Raw genomic sequence first — 22,355 nt, forward strand, 5'->3', positions numbered from 1 at the left:
ATTAAGTAATGGCCGTCTCTTTAGCTAGGTGTCACCTTTAGTATAAAAATAACAGTTTTACTTCTGAAAATGCTTTAATCAGGAAGTCGACGCTGTCGTGCTATCACCATTTCGACGTTCCGAGAAAAACGCATTTTAATGTTTGACCTTGAATAAACAAAAACGAGAGCACGCAATGTAAACAATGAAAACACGTTTTTTGGTTTTTATTGAATATCTCAGGATTGAAATCGAATTTTGGGGATCTGTGAAGGTCAAAAGGTGAGGCATTGTGAGCTGCACAAAAAGGCGTTCTTAACTCAATTTGGCCCAAAATGCACGTACGACAAGTTAGCACGACGGCGACGAAGTGACACGTTCACCATATTGAAACAAATAAAAAAATATTAATTGAGCATACAATATCAAAAAAAAAAAATCTGCAACATGATCATTAACAACAAAGAAACGCTTTCAATTTTTTTTAAGTTGTAAGCTGGACTGCCAACTACTTACAAGATTATACCCTCGAATTAATTATTCGTAGACTACAAGGTGCTAACAATGTAGCAGAACTTCTCACAATCTAATTATGTGGTGCTTCTGGCAAGAAGTGTTGGTTAAATGTAAATTCGTCCGAAGCAATTTGCATATAATTGTGCGAATAATATATGCTGATAGAATGTGGCCGACATTAAATTGATGCTTAAAAAAATAATTTTCCCGACACCGGAAGATGCAACGTCCATATCGCAAAGCCATTATAAATCCCGTCGAAATCCAAGAGCTGCGGGGAAGAAATATCGTGCCGTTAAAGAACAACTGTGTGACGACGTGTTATACAACACTTAACATTCTACGGAAGCGTTGAAATTGAGCGCCTGTCCAATGCTTGATCATTTCTGGCTGAAATTGAAACATTCCACCGTAAGCTGCATTTCCTGTCTAGGGCGCAACCGGACCAGTTCCTTGGTTCTTTTTGCGAGCTTCCTGTCGTTGTCGTCGTTGACGTCGTCGAGTGGCATAAGCAAACCGATAAATCATATCACGTAAAGCACCCAAGAGAAAGGAGTGAAAAATGAAATCGCCCCTAAATAACAGAGGTGCCTACCGGACTGCGATGCCTCGACTGACCATTAAATCATACGCTTGGACCAAGCTTTTATTAGTTATGATTGCTTCCCTCTGCTGGTGCGGCGAACAACCTGGGTTTCGGTATGTTCCGTTTCCGCGATCGAAAGGTTTTGTACCGAGTGAAATGTTTTCTCTATTTGCATAAATGCAGCGATTTCTACGCCTTAATGCCAAAGCAACTGCGGGCAAACAAACAAACAGAGGTTTTAAGAGGTCCTGAGTACTCAATTAACCTATTTTCTTTCTTGAACGATTAGGTAAGGAAGGTAGTTTAAACTTAAAACCTCAAAAATGTATTTTTAATTCCTATTCAGAGTCTTTTTGCCTTCCTCACCTTACTGAGGAAAAGCTATAAAATCACTCGAAAAACGAACTTATTAATTTGACCTCGTAGACCCACCTTCATGTATACATATCGACTCAGAATCATGTCCTGAGCAAATGTATGTATGCATGTGTGTAGATGGGTGGACAAAAAAATTGTCACTCGATTATCTCCAGACTAGATATACGGATTTTGCCCGTATTAGTCTCATTCGATCCGTCTTGGGGTCCCATATCCATAGGTCTCTATTTAAAATCAGTAAGTTTAGTTAAGTACTTCGAAAGTTATACTAAAAAAACGATTTTGGCGTATGTCCGGAAAATTGTAAAAAGGGTGGTTTTTACAAGAAAACCTATCATGTTATACATTTTTAGAAAGGTATTAAAAAGACCTTTCCAATGAGCCCAAAATTATGGAGATCTACAACCCTATCAAAAGTTATCAGCACTTAAGTATTATTTATACACTTTTTGTAGGCCGGATCTCAGATATTCCGATAAAAATGATGTCCGGCTTCATCATGCGAGCAGTCGTTAGTTAGATAATCGAAAGACCTTTCAAATGCACCTTAAATATCGAAGATCTGGCAACCCTATCAAAAGTTATTGGCACTTATGTGTTATTTATACACATTTTGGAGAGCGGATTTCAGATAGTGTGATAAAAATATTGTCTGAATCTTCCATGCGAACTATCGCGGAAGGCCCATGCCTTGTAAGCGGAAGGTGATGGGTTCGATTCCTGTCTGGCTCGGCAAAGTCAGATCCCTTAAAAGGGTAAATATGCTACCTGGGAATACTGACCGGTAGGGGATGGGTTTCGACTAGCGGCGTGCTGGGTTTGCCAATCCAGAGGTCGTGAGTTCGATTCTCGTACCGGGATGATGAAGTTTTAAGTATGAGTGCAACTTGTTTCTACAACACAGCAAACTTACATCAACAAAAAAAAATGATCCCTGTCAATGTCCAATCAGCACTGAGTCAAACCTGACATTTAATTGAATCAACATCGGGTTCGTTTCCTTCGTTCATCGTCGTCATGCGGAGGACCCTCACCATGTGGCAGAGCCATCGAGTCTCTTCACTGGATCTGTCACACATGCATTGTGAAGCTATTTAGAGTAACTGGCCGCATGTCTGTCCCACCGGAAGTGGGAGAATATGACAATGCACAAAATTGCTAATTACTTTGTCAACCAAAGGCACCGTGGAGTTTGTCCCCTCTCCCCAGGATCTGGGTGTATCAGTGTATCAGAGTCAAGTAGTTACAATAATCTCCGTATGCTGGCGATGGTTAGTGCTATTTACATTTGTATTGCGGTATAAATCAACTCCAATCCTTTGCTGCACACACTAGGAATGCCGGCTGGATGCTCTTTTGGCTCTCCTAACACAACATGCAACCAGAAGTAGCAGTAGCAGTAGAAGCTGATGCACAATCTTAGGGTTGATGTATGCAAATATTCTGTGCTAAGCATGAATAAACTAATGAACTTGCTGTACAGTTTACGAAAAGATTGTCCTCCCCGAGTACGAAGACACAGGAGATAATTAACTTTTGTTTATAATTTGCTCTATAAATGCACATACAATTATTGAGTGTGAGAATGTGTGTGCTATTGTGTTTAATCTGGCTCATGTGCATTGTTGGTAAATGGATTGAAAATAGCAACCATCAACTGTCCAGTCAACATCCTAGAGAAGTCTTTCCCCGTATGGATAGAAGGGCATATTGTTTTGTATGGAAAAAAATAAACGTAGCAACATAGTGTGCCACAAATTTTTATACCTATAGGATACGTGTGTTTGTTCCTTTTGAATAAATTATTTCATCAAATCGTTATTTTGTTAGCAGTCTCGTCAACTTCATGCAAACGATTTTGTACAACTTTTTACTGCCGATTTTTGTTGCTTCCTGTGTATGTAAATCTTGCATAAAACACTAAATACAATATGACGTGACAGGATGCATTGCAAGGGGGTATTCTTTGCCCACCATTCAAGTCCAGCAATTGGTCATCATCGATTTTCTATTGAAAGGGTCGCCTGGGGTTGTGCGAATGGCCGTCACTCGTGTTTTTACACCACTTTACAGATAAATAAACCCATTCGAAGGCTATTAATTTACTCGCAGCGATTTGTTCTCCCATTAGCATCGTTAACTAATTGACTGATGAAGTCGTTTGGCATATTAATTGCCTAATCATCATTAGAAACCTGCTCGAAAACGACGTTCGATCATTACACCGAATTTTGGGTCACAATTCTGGGATGAAGGTGGGCTGAGTATGGGTTCAGTGTTGCATCAACATCGATGATGAACCGTGCACTAGTTCACTTTCACAAGAATTAATCTTTTCAAAATCGCAATAAGGCCGTTGCAAATATTTTTTCAAAGTTTATGTGTTTATCAATATCAATTGGTAAATCTACCTCTGGATATCCCGGGACAGGATTTTCAAATTTTGTCCCTGTTGGTCTGGAATTCTAAATTTGGTTGTGAAAAAAAATGGAAGCATTGTTGAAAACAGAGTTGGTACATGATTTTAAAAACTCCAGAATCCCATATTTTTTTACAAAGACATTATTACAAAATTATACAACTTTAAATGGGCATCACTTAAACTGTCAATGCTTTTTTAGAGTAAAACCGTGTACCGTGCTTAATGTACTTTCCTCCATTGTTTTTTTTTCTCTGACAATAAAAACAAAACGGTGTTCACGTTTCATTCCCCATCCCTTCAAAAATGGGCCACCAGCACAGTGGAAAAGGAGTTTACTTTTTTCAGTTGGCATATGCAAAAAGCGATGACAAAATTGAAAGCCGAAAAGAGTAGTGAACTGCAGAAAACCATCGAGTGCATCCAGATTTATGGCCGAGCTTGCATAGGAGAGCATCGCACTGGTCGGTCCCGATAGGTCCGTTCGAAATGATTCACATTTGAGGTTTCGGGTCTCGATCGGAGTGGTCAACAATTTGTCGCTCTCGTTCTCAACTAATTTGTTTTAACTTTATTGTTCACGACGAATTTAGCCATGTCATGTTCGTCCAGTTTGTAGCGGTGAAAGCTGTTGCGGTATGCTTGCGGATTTTCCAAATTCCTCTCGATCATATCGGAAAGCAGGACCTTCTCGGACACCTCGTCCAGTCCCTTCCCCTGGCCGTAAAAAATGCTCTCCGAATAGACACGGTCCTTCTGGCGATACGTCCCGTGCAGAATGTCCCAGTAGTAGATGTTGAATCCAAAGTTGACGTGGAAGTACTGGTGATGGTTGTCATGAAAGATGGTATCCGGCTGCCATGGTTGCCACCAGAAGGATTTGAAATTAACACCGGAGTGACCTAGAATCCCATGGCAATAGGCATAAACCACAACGACGTAGAATGGAGCTAGGGAGGGAGACACAAAAAAAGAAACAGGAAGAAACGTGAATCAATTGAGTCTGGCTGACTAACTGAACTCTGATGATTTGACAGTCTCATACCCCAGTGGATCGGAACAGTGACAATCGGTACAAGCATTACAAGTTGAGTGAAAATAATCTCCACTGGATGGCTGGCCGTTACTGAGAATGCCGTCGGTTGCTTGTACGTATGATGGAGCTTGTGGAAATTCCTGTACAGCCAGGGCCAGTGAAAGATCCGGTGAACCCAATATGTTGTGTAATCCTGTACGAGGACGAGAAGAACAATCAAAACGATGTTATATCGCAACGAGGCGTTATGCCGGCAAAGGTGGTGGCATCATTTATGCAACAGTTTTCCAACCGTTTGTATCATCTATGATTATACCGTATGAAAAATCTTTAATCTTGATATCAATCAATATGTTCTATTACAACATACAACATCACATTTATTTTGTTGTGATAAAAAAAAAATTACAATTTTTTTTTTTTTAATTTATAAAGAAATAACTCTATAAAACATTGAATGTCATAATATCTCATCACTGTGTTGAGAAAATCAACTCATATGTAGGATGAAGACTTGGCAAGTAAATGTCTTGTAGGGGAGAGTGGAGAGACTTGATCTCTGGCATGTATTTCATCAGAGTGTGAGTAAAAAATACACTTTGCAAAGCAATCAACTTTAACGACTCCTGGGTCTTTTGTGGTCTCTGCTGCAAGTTTCTGCTCATTTCTAGGCGTTACCCAAAACCTCTTTTTACCCAAATGGACCGACGTTTTACTTCCGCATCCGATAGAAGGCGTGATCAGGCAAATCTCGTGTCAAAAAAAAACCGGGTCCGTCTGGGATTGAACGCAGGCATTACTGGGGAGAGAGGCTACCACGCTAAAAACTACACCACCGAACCCGGCACTTTGCAAAGAAATCTAAAAAAATGGACTGCTGAAAAAGAATGTCACGTTTCTGTTATCTTTAAAATGTTTTGTTCTTCTTTCCGGAAGTTACAGCGACCAACAACTTTATTGCCACAAGGAACAGAATTCACAAGATGCATTTTTGCACTTTTTTTACTTGTATCTATTAGTGGAAACCCGCTATTAATTTACAAACTTAGAGAAGAAAAATTCGGCGAACATTTGAAAAAATCCCAATTATCATATACAATTTTGTTGGCATCGCAACTTACCTTATGCTAAGTGAAAGCTTCATATCCCAAATATAACTCCTACCTGATATACGAAGATTGCCACGAACTGTAACGCGAACCAAAGCCACCCATACTCGTTCCAGCCATAGTAGATGGTAAGCCCTTTTCCTCCATTCAGAGCATAACAGGCGACAAAACCGGAAAGAATGCTCACAATCAGCAGAGAGGACGCACCAACCAGTATTTCGTGAAGCTCCAACTCGGGAGACAGAAACTTTTCCGGCTGGCATTTCCACTCGTGAGCTTTATCCCGTCGGTTGATATAAAAGTACCACTGTTGGTAGGAAAACAAGAAAAAGCTCAGTCATACTGAAATAATTCGTTCACCAGTTTAGAAAGGGCGTTTATCAGCGTTTTACATGAATGAATCCACCGATGGCAAAGTAGATGAGATAAGATCCCAAAACGGCTGATACTATAAAGTACGACAATCCATCAAGTCCGTAATCGGTCAATATGGAATGCACCGGATTGCCATCGCTCGCAAGTTGTGATTCACGCTCCCAAAATTGCTTCCACAAGTGCACACCGATAACGATCCAATCACCTGGTGAGGAAATAAAGGTCATCAAACAATTTGGTAGCATTTAAAAAAAAACTTACCTTTCAAAACAGTTGCAAACAAAAGAATGGCAACACAAATGAAGAGATTTTTCAAATATTTTGGTAATATATTCCAAACTACACTCAACTGTACTGAATACTTTTCCGACCACCGAACTCCCTCCAGCAGAGGGTTGCGATGTAAATTTTTCGACTCAGAACTCACGTTAGTAACCATTATGTTATAAATTACCGCTTTGAGCCTCAAAATGTGCCATGTGTATCGCGAGATGGTCAAATTAAAACTGATCAAAAAATGCCTTTCGCGGTACTGTGCAAATTCTTATCTCCGAAAATTAAAAAGCATTCGGTACAAATCGATTAGATTCAGGGTGCAGGCACCTTTGCTATTTTGAGTAAGACGAGATTATTGTTTTCTTTTCTTTGTAAACAGCTGTTTCTCGGCAGGCCCTCAAATTTTTACTTTTTTCTGCCCTAAGAAATCCTGCAGAAAGCACACAACTTAAAGTTGTTGTGTTTCAAACTCAAACTACAAATCAAGAGTCTAGTCGTTTCCAGTAAATCAATACACTCAACCCCTTTCAATTTTTATACGGTGCTCACGCACACTATCAAAACAAACATTTGTTAGTGTGTGTGAACTCCGTGTATAAAGGGTGTCAAAGTAAAAAGTGACCCCCGTTCGTTTGACAACAGTTGGTGTCAAACCATCGGGTTATGAGTGTACGTTTATTTCAGTCTGCGATTAGCATAGCAGCGAGTCAGACGTGTGTCCCTCAAACACCAAATAAGTGCTAACAAGTGTAAAAAAAGCCTCACGGCCAGAGAAAGAGGCGGTCCTCACCAGCAGGATCGGCAAATTTGAAGAATTCAATAACGCTCAGAATTCGTCTGGAAACCAGTTAGCTACCCTTTCTAAGGACGTGAGCGAGAAAGAAGAAGTTGAACGACGGGAAAAGGAGCCACCCATTTCTGTGATCGGATTCGGTGCGAATGTGGCTGAACGGATTTATCAAATCTGGTGCTTTACGAGCTTCCATTCGCATGTGTGCTGATGGACTCTAAATTCTGCTACCTGACACAAAGGGTTACAACTACGTTCGGGATTTCTTGAACAGCACAAAGATTGAATACTACAGCCATGTTGATACAGGTAAACGCCCCTTGAAATAGGTCCTCCGTGGCCTGTACGACATGGATGTGAGTTTGCTGAAAGATGTGCCCAAAACTCTAAAAAAGTTGACCGTGATCGAAGTCTTCAAGATGACGAGACACAACAAGGACATCAAGTATCGTGATCAACTGTACCTGGTTCATTTCGAGAAAGGATCGACAACGCCGTCCGAGCTGAGAGCAGTTCAGCCAATTTTCAACATGGATTTTTTAGCTTAGGCGTCACCTGGAGCAGGATCTGCTCGAGTGGTTCCAAATCTGCAGCCATTGCCGTTGAATCAGCGGCAAAAAGTTGCAGAGAATACAACTCCTCCAGACTTCAGTCAGCAACCGAGGGAAAACCAACCAGCATCAACGGGTGAAATAAAAATCATTGAATATTTCAATGATTTTTATTTTGTAGTTTCATGTTAGGATTAGTTGTTAAAGTGATTTTTTCTTTCTAACCCAAATTTGTTCAATTCAGTGCAAAAATATAAAACAATTTGAAGTAGATAAATGAATGTGAACAGTTTATAATGAAACGAAAATTACATCAAAGATGAAGAGCATTTATCCATAACACTTAGAATGTAAATGAAATGTAATTATCATAACAATGTTCAATAAAGATATATTTAATTTCAAAATACGCTTATTTAGTGAAAGGATTGCAAATTGATTGACATAAATGACTGAGCAAAAATGTGGACAAAAATGGTAAGCGTGTGCTTTGAGGTTGCCAGAAACACAAATCAAACCAACCACATTAACGACCCCTAGGTCCTTTGTGGTCTGCAAGCTTCTGCTCCTAGGAGTCCGAAGGCTTGAATGGGAAGGTGACCCAACCCTCTTTCTACTCCAAGGAACCTTCCACCCCAGGGTTCGAACTGACGACCTTTGGATTGCGAGTCCCACCGCCGCTAGCGATTCCACCGGAGCAGGCTTGGTTTGGTGTGTTGTTTGTGCTGATGGCATGAAGACGACTCCTACTCTTGGAATGACTTAACGCCCTAACAAAGCAGTTCTCTCAGATTTCGGTCATTCGATTTTTTTTGTATTTTTTAATCCGACTGAAACTTTTTTGGTGCCTTCGGTATGCCCAAAGAAGCCATCATTAGTTTGTCCATAAAATTGTCCATACAAATTTAGCAGTTGTCTATACAAAAATGATGTATGAAAACTCAAAAATCTCTTGAAGGAATTTTTTGATCGATTTGGTGTCTTCGGCAAAGTAGTAGGTATGCTTACGGACTACACTGGAAAAAAATGGTACACGGCAAAAAAAATTAGTGATTTCTTATTTAACTTTTTGTCACTAAAACTTGATATGCATAAAAAGACTATTATTATTTTTTTCTGTTTTCTTTTAGAGGACATCAACTGGGTACGGAAAAGTGGTTCGCAAAGCGGCCTCAATTTAGAACTGTCAAAGCGGAACCAATTTACTGTTCGCAAAATGATACCAAGGAGTGGCAAGTATTGTAATCGATCTATAATTTATTTTGTCGGTGGCGTCGAGCTTTTGAGGTATTCGAAGTAAACAAAATCTTGAGAAGAGCGTAGAAATCGAGATTGGCCAAATTCGTAACTAACATTTCAATGAGCGCTTTGGATCACGTAAAACTTACGTTTATGACGCTTTTGGAAATGTTAGCGACGAATTATCAATAACTATGAATGACACATGCCAAATAATATTGATTAATCTCACTCCAACATTATCACACACACACACTTGTTTTTTCTTATGCACAAAATTCCACCCACTTCTGTCGCAATATTTCGTCACGTCAAGAGGAAATCAAATAGGCCTCTATTGGCCGCCCATCGATTAGTCTACGAATTAAGAAGGTCGAAGCCCTTAATTTTCAACGAAAAAAAGTCATTTCATCAGCAAAAACTAGGTCACGCTTGAGCTTGAACATAGCCTACCACTTTGTTTATGTGTACAGCTGTAGTGCAGATGTGTTAGTGGGGAGCATTCTAAAATCACGTTACACATTCTGTCTTTTCAGCACCCAGGACATCAAATCCCAACTTTTCAGAAATTATCAGGATGTGCAAAAATTCATTGACCGATATGAATTTTTTGATCAATACTGTTTTTTTTTTTTCAAAAAATCGCAATATTGGTCGCAAAAATTTGTTCACTTCAATTTTTCGATGTAAAATCAAATTTGCAATCAAAAAGCACTTTAGTGAAATTTTGATAAAAGTGCACCGTTATGAAATTAAATTAATTTCAGGTGACTTTTTTGAAAATAGCCGCAGTTTTTTTTATTTTTTTAAATTAGTGCACATGTTTGCCCAACCCTGAAAAAAAAATTTCTGAAAAGACGAGAAAATTCTCTATATTTTGCTTTCTTGAACTTTGTTGATACGACCCTTAGTTGCTGAGAAATTGCCATGTAAAGGTTTAAAAACATGAAAATTGATGTTTTCCAAGTCGCACCCAAACAACCCAACATTTTCTAACGTCGATATCTCAGCAACTCATTTTTCGATTTACAATGTTCAAATATGAAACATTCGTGAAATTTTCCGATCTTTTTTTAAAAAAAATAACATTTTTAAATCAAGACTAACATTTCAAAGGGGCCAAACATTCAATATTACGCGTGTAGTCCGTATCCATACCTACAACTTTGCCGAAGACACCAAATCGATCAAAAAATTCCTTCAAAAGATACAGATTTTTGAATTTTCATACATCATTTTTGTATGGACAGCTGCTAAATTTGTATGGAAAATTATATGGACAAACTAACGATACAAAATGGCTTCTTTGGGCATACCGAAAATACTAAAAATGTTTCAGCCGGATTAAAAAAACCAAAATTGTTATTGAAGAAAAAATACCGGGACCGACGTTTTACTTTCCCATCTGATGCAAGGTTGGAGCTCACCTTTTGACCTTCACTGATGCCCGAAATTCGATTTCAATCCTGAGATATTTAATAAAAACCGGAAAAACTCAATGCATTGTTTTCACTTTTCATATGAAAGAAGTTTCAATCTTGTCGTGCTATCTTGGCACACCATGAAAAATTGATGTAAGTGCGACAAATGGCCAAAGAAATTTCAGGTCAGAACGCGTTTGACACAAGTACGAGCTCGACCACCGCAAACATTTGTAATTATAACATGGGACTTCGGCAATCAAATTCAACCAAACTTCTGGACAATGCACAGAATGGTCAGCCAAACAAAACGTGTCTGTTATTGTTTACATTGCGTGCTCAAAATTTTGTTTATTCGAGGTCAAACATTAAAACGCGTTTTTTTTTCTCGGAACGTCAAAAAGCGACGTGCGACAAGTTAGCACGACAGCGTCGATATATTTTTTTTCCCAAAAAAAACAGTCGTTATCCTTTAAATTATTCATTCAATCGGATTTCTGTTATAAATATTTTGACTTCTTGCTTAAATTTAACTGCCTATTCTATTTTTGCTTAGCTTTTTTAATAATTTGGCTCATTTCCGTATCCTGAATGGCATATTCATTGACGTCATCCCGATAGGCGTTCGGATTTTCAGTTTTCCTCTCATCGAGATCCTTCAGAAGCTCTTTTTCAGAAACCTGCTCGAAGCTTTTTCCTTTCCCGCCAAAAATATCCTCCGAATAAACGCGATCCTTTCGACGGTACGTTCCGTGCCAAACGTCCCACAGGTAGATGTTGAAACCAAAGTTGACGTGGAAGTACTGGTGATGGTTGTCGTGGAACATCGTGTCCGGCTGCCACGGTTGCCACCAGAACGATTTGATGTTCACTCCGCTGTGGTTCAAGATTCCGTGGATATACGTGTAGGTCTCGACAAAATAGAAAGCCGCTGAAATTGAGAATGAATTGAATTGAATTGAAATTGATTTTAAACTACCGTGCGTCCCCACAATTATGTTTGGAAAACGATTTTAATAGAGGCGCATGGTTGTCTGCATTCATAATCGCTTTAAGAATAAGTTTTACTTACCCCAGTGCGTTGGTATGGTAAATATTGGCAAAAGCATCGTTAACTGAACATGGAGAATCTCCACAGGGTGAATCGCAGTCACGGAAAATGCTGTAGGTTGCTTGTAGGTGTGGTGCAATTTATGAAAGTGTTTGTATAGAAACGGCCAGTGATAGATCCTGTGAAGCCAGTACGTTAGATAGTCCTGTAATCAAAAAGTTTTTTTTTTTAATGTATGTCCTCCATTGTCTTTGAAACAAGCTTACCTGGTACAAAAATATAACTAATATTTGACCAAAGAACCACCACCAACCGTACTCGTCCCATCGATAGTACAGGGTCAGTAATCTGCCATTATTCATAGCATAGCATGAAAGGATTCCACTCAAACAGCTCATGATAAGCATTGAAAATCCCCCAACGAATATTTCATGCAGTTCCACTTCGGGAGATAAAAACTTCTCCGGTTGGCACTTCCATTCCTGTGGTCTGTCCCGTCTGTTGACGTAGTAATACCACTGAAAAAAGAAACTCAATTGTAATCTTTGAACCTGTAAACAATTTCTTGGGAAACTCCACTCACGTGAATGAATCCTCCAGAGCCAAAGTAGATAAGAAACGAACCCGTAATTGCCATGACTAGGTAATGTGGCAGCCCCTGGAGGTTCAAATAAGCCAGCAAGTCATCTATCTTGGCAGTACCTGTTCCATTGGTGTTGTTCGTCACCAACAGGTGCTGGCCGTCGGTACTGTTGTGCTCGGCAGTGCCTTTGAAGTGCTTGACCAAATGTACCCCAATAGCGATCCAGTCACCTACCAATGAGATAACGTGGTTCAATGAAAATGTGCACCAACAAACAATAAACATCACTGATTGACATATCGCTATAATTCGTCAATTGGGGTGTGCTGCGAACAGGTGTTAAATCAAAACCATGGCTAATCTATACGGCTGAATTTGAGTACAAGCGATTCAGGGGCTTATCTTTGGCATTTCAGGATTTTACCACTGGAAGATGCGCAGACAAAATTTACAATGAAAATTTAATTAAACGTTTATCATTTCTGAAATCAATTAAACACTAAACATCATGCGTCCCCATTGATGCACTAATGGAAACGCATGGTATTTTTTATGCAGGAAATAAAACTGTGTGTGTTTCTTCTGCAAGCACTCTCCAACAATATAGAATTGAAAGAAGAGCTTTCTTATAAAAAAAAATTATAGTCAGATGCGATTTGTCACACTCCCATACCGTTCACACCCTTGTAACACGGTATCACGATCATAACGATACGATAACATATTCCTAACAGATGATCTTACCTTTTATCGCAGAAGCCATCAGGAATATCACAAAAGAACCTAACACATTTCGTATATACGCAGGCAAAGTTCTCCAGAATTTATCGATAGTCGTTGAGTATCGTTCCACCCACCGCACACCTTCCATCAATGGATTTTTGTAACGCTTCGGTAAACATTCTGCACTTACAGTTGAGCGTTTTCCTTTAATTAGTTTTTTCGTTTCCCTTTAAAGAAATTAAATATTCAATATTTTCATAAAATTATAATCACTATATTGACACTATCCTTACATTTTGATTCACTAATTCATTTCAAAGTCTCTGCTAAATTTTACGATACTTCGGCTTGGTATAATTTGTTTAACTAATCCGTTTCGAAATGGGTCCCCTTCTCTTTATACGGCGAAAATTTGGATTGTTTCGGGTGCGAATGGCTATAGATTATTTCGCATCCCTTTCATTTTGATAACGAACGAATGATGTCACAAACTTTAGGTTCACGTAGAGAAACATTTTGCATTTAGATTAGGAAAAATGAGATGTGCCTGCTAACTGTATAATAAAATGTATTTTTAAGTAGTTTTATAGGTTTTTGCCTTCCTCACTGAGGTAAGGCTATAATCCTGCTCGAAAAATGAACTTTTGAAATACAGCTCGTAGACCTATATTCATGTATACCTATCGACTCAGAATCTAAAACTGAACAAATGTCTGTGTGTGTGTATGTGTGTGTGTGTGTATGTATGTATGTGTTCAAAATTCTTGCCAAGTTTTCTCAGCACTGGCTGGACCGATTTTGATCAAACCGGTTGCATTCGACTTGGTTTAGGGTCCCATACATCGCTATTGAATTGTTTGAAGTTTCGATAAGTAGTTCAAAAGTTATATATAAAAATGTGTTTTCACATTTATCCGGATCTCACTTAAATGTATGTAAACTATGTCCGGATCCACCATCCGACCCATCGTTGGTTAGGTAATCGAAAAACCTTTCCAACGAATCCAAAACACTGAAGATCTGGCAACCCTGTCTCGAGATATGTCCACTTAAGTGATATTGATGCACTTTTTTGAAGCCGGATCCCACTTAAATGTATGTAAACTATGTCCGTATCCACCATCCGACCCATCGTTGGTTAGGTAATCGAAAAACCTTTCCAACGAATCCAAAACACTGAAGATCTGGCAACCATGTCTCGAGATATGGCCACTTAAGTAATATTTATGTTCTTTTTGGATGCTGGATCTCACATAACTGTATGTAAACTATGTCCGGATCCATTATCCGACCCATCGTTGTTTAGGTAATCGAAAAATCTTTCCAACGAGTCCAAAACATTGAAGATCTGGCAACCCTGTCTCGAGTTATGATTACTTAAGTTATATGTGTGTACCTTTTTTTTTTCTGGATTCAAAAAAATAGCTGAAATATGTGTCCAAACCACTCTTATTACCCATTGTTGGTAAAAAGTGAGGAAGGCATCAACCACATAGGTGGATTAAGTTAGTTTTTCAGTTAAAATTATGATGTAAAATTAAACTTTACACTCAAACCCCGATTGTTTGACACCTACTGTTGTCAAACGAACGGGGTCAGTTTTTAGTTTGGCACCCCTTTTACACGGAGTTCACACACACTACAAAACGTTTGTTTTAATGGTATACGTGAGCGCCGTGTAAAAAGTGACAGTTTGTCACTTTTTAGTTTGATTTTGACCGACCACCGGGGTACAAACTAAAAAAATGCCAAACGAAAAAGTATTGAGTAGAGTAAATAAATTGTTTCGATAAACAAAACCACAAATAAATAATCTTTTTGGTTACATTATCATGGAAACATACATTTGATACTAAAAATACTTTCATAAACCTCATTAATTACACCTTTCTGTAGTGATATGTATAGTATACTCAAAGGGCCCAGAAACATTTCTCAAAAGAGAATTCATCAAAGCAATGATTTCAATATAAAAAATGCGGTTTTTGAGAAAAGGAGTATGAAATTTTAACACAAAATTACCCAAATTTCAAATAAAACCTTTACAGGGCTGTGGAGTCGGAGTCGGAGCCGGAGTCGGTGGAGTCGGGTCTTTTTGGGAAGCCTGGAGTCGGAGTCGGAGTCGTAAAAACTCGAACAGCTGGAGTCGGAGTCGGAGCCGGAGTCGGCTAAATTTTATAAGCTGGAGTCGGAATAGGAGTCAGAGCCGAAAATTTCTGATAACCCGGAGTTGGAGTCGGAGTTATCTTAAATTCAACAAAAATTATGTTTATTTTTTAGTATTTGCTATAAAACAGAATAATATACAAAACTTCATATATTTTTTATTTTTTTCAAGTTGCATGCGCTGCGTTGCCATTTTTATTTTTTTAGAGATCTCTAAATGATAACCTGTTAATCAGCTCTTACCCAAGTATGTAGTAGCATCATAACTAAAAAAATAAAAACAATATTGGTTTTGTAGTCAGAAATATTTAATTGATTTTTGACTACATCCTTTTGCCAATATTTATGTACCCTTTAAACTCAAATTTGACCAAATTTAATCTAGTTCTTTCTGAAAAAAGTACACACACAGTAATCTTATACCCCGATATCGAATGTCTTGGTGGTTTTAAGTTAATCAATGTTCAGGAAAAAAGTTACGAGGTACATCAAAAAATATAAATAATAATCACTATTTATGGAAACGGAAAACAAAAAAATCACTGACAGGATAACTTTTCCAACAAATATTCAACGATTATAACGATCTATTACTTGGATCTCAACATGCGCATTTTGTTTATAACTTTGTACAAAAAAATAAAAGTATCTGAGAATGTTGATCCTTAGGCACACTATTTTGATATTGTTGCAAATTATCGTTGAACAAATCTCATGATTTGAGGATAGGACAGGATTTCAAGATAAAAAATATCCTTGATCTTAAAAAATATTTAAACTGTGGATTTTTGTTTTTGATCCAATTCTAAGTTTTTTCATATATTTTCATGGAGGCGCACGACCATTCATAAAGCTTCGTTTTAGGTGAAGATGTAAGAAGTATCGCGCGCCTTGTTTTAAATATATAAAAAAAAAATTTAAATAAATCCAAAATTTCGAGGTAAAATATTTTCAAGGTCACGGTTTTTTGAAAAGAACCCCTTAAGCGTTCTTACCACTAAGATTTTTTTTAGATACATTGATTTGTAATAATAAATTTCTTCAGCCTTGGCGTCATGTCCATGTTCGTCTTAAAAATTTCAATGGAGCTTTAAAAAATAGTTTCGTTTAAAATTGTTATTTAAAAATACAAGGTGACTATGATAGTCACTGTGCTTCTTATAAATGTCAACTTAAAAGTGAGCAAATTGAATTTATATGTTAAATCAATCATTAAGGCCAGCTTTCTTTTAATGGTCATTAAAAAAATAACTATTTAATATTTAAGCTTTTAATCAATTTAATGAAAATTTGAGGTTAAGTAAATAAATCCAAATTTACTTACCAAACTGTTCTTCTGAAAATGCCTACAAAACTGGAGTTTTATTATTCCTGCTTCAATAACGTCTAAAACTTGTAAATAGAAACTTTTTCCGGGTTTTTTCACTTAAAGAGAAACTTTTCTAAAGTAGGGACCCTAAATAGGGAGACTAGTCGAAGTGAATTTGACGAACCCAAACATACACGAGTTTGACGTGTCCAAACGAGCATTTGCCTTTACGCCCAGCAAAACTTGGCAGTGTTGGCAAGCTCAAAATATACGTTGCCAGACCGATTTAGCAATAAGGCTTTCTAGACCCAGTGAAAAAAATATAATATAACCCAAAATTGACGAACTTCTCGTCATAGTGTCCTGATGCAAACAATGATCGAGCTCGAGCTGTCACAGCCCTGCGAAGTATGTTGGCTGACATATCGGGCGGTCAGTCAAAAAAACCAGCTAGAAGTCGCCTGACAAAAAACTTTTGCTAGAAAGAGATAGGAAACCTGATGCAAACAAACGTCCAGCTGTAATGTAAACATACTTTGATTGTGTTGGTAAATTTCAGACTAGAAAGCCTTATAGAGTTATCTAAGCCCGATCTCACGCACACTAGCTTACCATTTGTTTTTGCTGGCGTCCACAAATTTTAACCTAAAAATCCATCGTGTACGTACACGCAATACATGCGCACGTAGATAGCTCTATGTTCGACCAGTCTCCCTATTTAGGGTCTCTATTCTAAAGTGGTCGAGAGCCTGGAGCTTGTAAAAGAACTGACATCTCAAACCAAAAGTACCAATCGAATCGAAGAGATGTACGTTCTCTAATAAGCTCCAGGCTCTCTAGTCGAAAGCAACAAAGCTCAGTCGAGACACGCACCACTCTAAGCGAGCGGTGAGGGTAGGATTTTTAAAGTGTGCAAATATTTGGTGTGCAGATATAGAGCTATCTAAGCCCGATCTCACACACACTAGCACACCATTTGTTTTGCTGGCCGGTACAAAATTTAACCTCACTTTTTTGCGTGTACGTACACGCAATACATGCGCACGTAGATAACTCTATTATTTGCAAGGGTGGAGAATTTGGTGCAAAGTGTGCAACATTACTCGCAATCAAATTTAACCACACTTTGGTAGAGAGCCTGGAGCTCCAGGCTCTCTAATTTGAACACGTGTAATGAAAGGCCGTAAGAGCAATGTCGTACCGCCCCTTTCAAATGTTGGTTCAGATTTATGTTAACACGCAGAAAAATAAGGCATATTTGAATCAACAAAACGTTCTGATGATTTGAAAATCATGATTTTTGTTGAATCAACGCTAAACTTCAAAGCAAAACAACAAAAGACTTTTGTTGGGTTGAGAAAATCAAGGTATGTTTCAACGCAATTTTATTGTTGATTATATTCAACAAACAATATTTAGTTGTTGATTTAAACTTCGTACAGGTTGATTCTAACATTTTTAAGCGTGTTAGCATAAATTTTCTCCATCTAAAAAAACATTATTTCTACAAGATTGCTAACATCCATATCTAGCAAAACAATGCCAAAGGGCCGTTGTGGGTTTGTAACCAAAGAGTGTATCCCTTTCATGCCAGATGTAAACATCCTCTAGCGTGAGCAGGACACACTCACGCAGAAAAATGTTTTGTAGAATCAGCCTGTACGAGGTTTGTTTCAACAAAAAATTTGTTGAATATAATCAACGCCGATTTTGAGTTGAAACAAACCTTGATTTTCTCAATTGGGTCCTAAAATGAAGCTTAGATTGCTGATATTATTGTTTACAGCGATAATGCTTATTTTTCTGAGTACAATGACCCTTTGTACGACCACAAAGAGTTTCAAATGGATTTTTAAATCAATTTTGAAAAATTAACCTCGCGGTCCTTCTTGACAGCAAAGCTCCTACTTGACAGCTCGTTCCAAGGGTACCATAGTTGATCCATAAAAAAAATGTTGTCCTGTCAAAAAAATTTTTTGCAATAAAATGAAAAAAAGTGAACAGAAATGGTTTTTAATCGTGTTTTTTACCGTTGTACATAAAAATTTACATAGGGCTTTAGTACCCAATTCCACAAAAATCTTTTGTTGTTTTGAAAAAGTTGCTTTGACGTTAAGCGTTGATTCAACAAAAATCATGATTTTCAAATCATCAAAATGTTTTGTTGATTCAAATATGCCTTATTTTTCTGCGTGCTCTTTGTTTACAAACCCACAACGGCCCTTTGGCATTGTTTTGCTTGATATTTATCTGCAGAACTTAGAACATAAAACCTAGAAACAAGAGAAGTCAACCCCCCGCAACGTCTCATCATACCGCCCAACTCTATCGTGGCCGCCATGTCTAATGTGTGGATCGTGTTCTTGACAGCTGTCGTCTCGCTTGTTTATTTCGCGCGCATTTGAAGCTGGCATCAGGAGTGATTTCCCTCGATTTTTCGTTCCGATCCATTCATTTTACACTCAGCTTCATTCAAGTTCGGACGTGTATTTCCGGCGGTGTTGAAAAGGTTGATCCTTTTACATTGTAAAAAACGTTGTTAAATAGTTGTAGTTGGTTGAAATACTGTAAGTTCTGCGTTGTTAGTTATTGCAGCTTGATATTAAATCAAAGATTTTGTTGCAGATTCTCCAAAATGTTTGAGGCACGTCTCATTGCTAGCACCACCTTGAAGAAGGTTCTGGATGCCATCAAGGATCTGCTGAATGAGGCCACGTTCGACTGCAGTGACTCGGGCATCCAGCTCCAGGCGATGGACAATTCTCACGTCTCGCTGGTGTCGCTGTCGCTTCGTTCGGATGGATTCGACAAGTACCGGTGCGACCGGAATCTGTCCATGGGCATGAATCTGGCCAACATGTCCAAGATTATGAAGTGCGCTAACAACGACGACACGGTTACCATGAAGGCCCAGGACAACGCTGACACCGTCACATTCATGTTCGAGTCCCAGAATCAGGAGAAGGTTTCCGATTATGAGATGAAGCTGATGAATCTGGACCAGGAACATCTGGGAATCCCCGAGACAGACTACGCGTGCATCGTCCGTATGCCAGCGATTGAATTTGCCCGCATCTGCCGCGACTTGTCCCAGTTTGGAGAGTCTGTCGTCATCTCCTGCACCAAAGAAGGTAATTTCAATGCAATTGGTCGGCTAAATGAGCTTTTTCTAACTTTGTATGTTTTCCAACAGGTGTGAAATTCTCCGCTTCCGGTGATGCCGGTTCGGCCAACATCAAGCTGGCCCAGACTTCAAGCGTGGATAAGGAGGATGAAGCAGTCATCATCGAAATGCAGGAACCGGTGACGCTCACCTTTGCCTGTCGCTACCTGAACTCTTTCACAAAAGCCACGCCGCTGTCCAACCAGGTGCAGCTGTCGATGTCTGCCGATGTGCCGCTCGTGGTCGAGTACAAAATCCAAGACCTGGGACACATTCGGTACTACCTGGCGCCAAAGATCGAGGATGATGAGAACTAAAAAGGTTCTTTGTCCAACCATGTATTATTTACTCTTTGTGCGCGAGACACACACACATACTGATACTGATTGGATATCTACACATAAGGCCTTTTATATCTACCATACACCGTAATAAACACAATACCTAAGTTATACTGTAATTAGTTTGTTTATTTTTTGCATGGTTGACATATCTTTTTCTTTTGCCTTTGTTGATGTTGTTGATAAGCATTTTTTACCTTCCAACAATCTACCTGAGCAATACATTCATAGTTCAACGCGACAACAATCGAACTGAACAACGGTGAAGCCGTTGATCATTTTCGATGAAAATTGATCATCACTATAAAATATTCCGTATTAAATTCATTTTAACGAATTTCTGCACCAGAATGAATCAGCATGTGCCGATTGTTGCCTTCTTGAAGCCACTGAAAGAATTTTTGATCTTAAGCAATTGTGTTTCAAAATTTATATAATTTTGTGGTACAATCATTAACGTCCTGGTTGGCAATCATTGATTAATGACGATTTCCATAACTTTACAAGGAATGGGATAATTGCTACCATAAGGAATCAGCATGTGTAGGGCACTATTCTAGACAACTTGTTTAAGGAATTTTGTCAAAATATTGAAAGCGACGCAAAATTTATATCTTTGAAGAAAAAACATGACAATGATGGAAGTCTTCACGTTAAACTTCTTTTTAAATGTAAAACTATTTTGTTTTTTTTTTTAATGAAATCACGTTATTTCAATCTATGAGACTTAAGCAATGATTTTATCAGTTGAAGTTTTTTGAAATTTCAGGTATTTTTTGAGTATTTACATTAGAAATAAAATATGACTATTTTCCATTAATATTGTACAAAAATGCTTTTAATAAATTGGCTTTAAATTTATTTATCTAATCTAATCTAATCAGACCCTAGCGCAGCCAATCTTTCGAAGGGATCCTGGAGAGTGCCTTAGGTTAGGTGATGCCTAGCACTCTTCTTGTCATTTATTAACATTTGTAGTGCGCCATTGCATCGGAATGCATTGAAACATCACAAGCGTTAAAGCGGCCAGGCCTACTGCGTAAAGCCGTATCGCAGAGATGACTCGTAATTGGGTTGTGTTTGAGCACTAAGTGTTCGAACAACAACACAATTCTGAATCGACAGGGGAGGAAGAAGCGTGGGGACACACCACCATACGCTCCAAGATTTTGTTGTATTCGTTGGGAGCACCATGCTAAGAAGGTTTTGGTACTCCGGGACCCTCTGGGATGGGACATTGTATTTCCACGAATGCCCTGGACACTATTTGCCGTGGTTATAGCGCCACAACTCGCTCTCTGTAACAGTATTCCTATTTCCAGTTCAAGTTCACCAAGTCGTCATATCATTTTTGCTTACCAACCCAAAGGATGGGGGATCGAACCCCGCCTCGAGCGACTTTGATTTTTCGTTCATATTCATTATTTCTAATTTCTTTGTTCTAATCTTTCTCGTTGGGAGCAGATGGGCATCGAACCCAGAACCATTCGCTTACAAAGCGAACACCGTAACCAGTCAGCCACGGCCGCTCCTTTGGCTTTAAATTTATTTATATCAACAAACTAAAAAAAACAAAGGTCAAAAAGTAGTTTTTCTAAAAACTTAAAAATTTCAATGGAAATTTAAGTGCAATAAGCCGAAATAAATTTAAAATGCATTCCTCTGCGTTTAGAATCATTTTTATCATTTTTGAGTTGATTTAATTATTTTTTAATTTTTGAAAATTTTAGATGTTTAGTATCGCAAAATTGCTCCAAAACGACTCATTCACTCGCGACCACAAATTGAGAGCGACAAAACACAGATCTGACCGTTTGTCGCTTCCACTCAGATCGTTACAGAATACTCTCTCTTCGTTCTCCCTCTCACTTCAATCGGGTAGTACAGCGAATGGTTCAGAGAGACCGATTGCGTTATGTCGCTCAGTCGCTCAGTCGAAGAGTTTGCGATCATATTTGTTTTACTCAGATATTAAACTGCTTAAAATCTATGTTACCTGAAATGTTTTGCAATTTTGATGACAACACAACATCAAAGACATAGTTAAAAGTAATTTCTATCATGTCAAAAACAAATTTACGGCAAACTGTGGTAATGCAGGCCAAAAGAGCATCGAGCTGGTATGTTGTTAGATTCTCCCCTCTCTGGACGTATTCGTGTGTGACTGGGGTCGACGGACGGCCATGGCTTGTTATTTCGATTTTTATAATTATTTTTTATTTATTTTTTAACTATATAAAGAGCAGATCAATGTAATGTCAACTTCGGCTAATTGATGAAGTTACAGAATCACTATTGTGTTCTGAATCCTCTGAAGTTTTTTCTTCCTGGTTAAGCAACAGCT

General features: G+C 38.4%; 3 protein-coding genes across 3 annotated transcripts; 1 reads left to right on the forward strand and 2 right to left on the reverse strand.

Moving 5' to 3' along the window:
• Positions 1 to 4,423: 4,423 nt before the first annotated feature.
• Positions 4,424 to 6,887, reverse strand: LOC6041302 (lathosterol oxidase). The gene is made up of 5 exons (XM_038253941.1): positions 6,660 to 6,887; positions 6,416 to 6,603; positions 6,079 to 6,330; positions 4,924 to 5,107; positions 4,424 to 4,828 (listed from the first exon to the last, which is right to left on the reverse strand). Exons 1-5 carry the CDS (start codon positions 6,835 to 6,837, stop codon positions 4,434 to 4,436), a joined length of 1,197 nt encoding a protein of 398 aa, XP_038109869.1. The 5' UTR covers positions 6,838 to 6,887; the 3' UTR covers positions 4,424 to 4,433.
• Positions 6,888 to 11,111: 4,224 nt separating this feature from the next.
• On the reverse strand, positions 11,112 to 13,410 carry LOC6041303 (delta(7)-sterol 5(6)-desaturase erg32). Its single transcript, XM_038254752.1, has 6 exons — positions 13,326 to 13,410; positions 13,054 to 13,259; positions 12,310 to 12,539; positions 11,993 to 12,244; positions 11,748 to 11,931; positions 11,112 to 11,606 (listed from the first exon to the last, which is right to left on the reverse strand). Coding segments are annotated over exons 1-6 (1,263 nt in total). The 5' UTR covers positions 13,328 to 13,410; the 3' UTR covers positions 11,112 to 11,217.
• Positions 13,411 to 18,904: 5,494 nt separating this feature from the next.
• Positions 18,905 to 20,130, forward strand: LOC6041304 (proliferating cell nuclear antigen). The gene is made up of 3 exons (XM_001850532.2): positions 18,905 to 19,074; positions 19,133 to 19,638; positions 19,701 to 20,130. Exons 2-3 carry the CDS (start codon positions 19,143 to 19,145, stop codon positions 19,985 to 19,987), a joined length of 783 nt encoding a protein of 260 aa, XP_001850584.2. The 5' UTR covers positions 18,905 to 19,074; positions 19,133 to 19,142; the 3' UTR covers positions 19,988 to 20,130.
• The last annotated feature ends 2,225 nt before the right edge of the window (positions 20,131 to 22,355 follow it).

This window comes from Culex quinquefasciatus, chromosome 2, assembly GCF_015732765.1.
Source record: "Culex quinquefasciatus strain JHB chromosome 2, VPISU_Cqui_1.0_pri_paternal, whole genome shotgun sequence".
NCBI classification, from domain to species: Eukaryota; Metazoa; Arthropoda; class Insecta; order Diptera; family Culicidae; genus Culex; species Culex quinquefasciatus.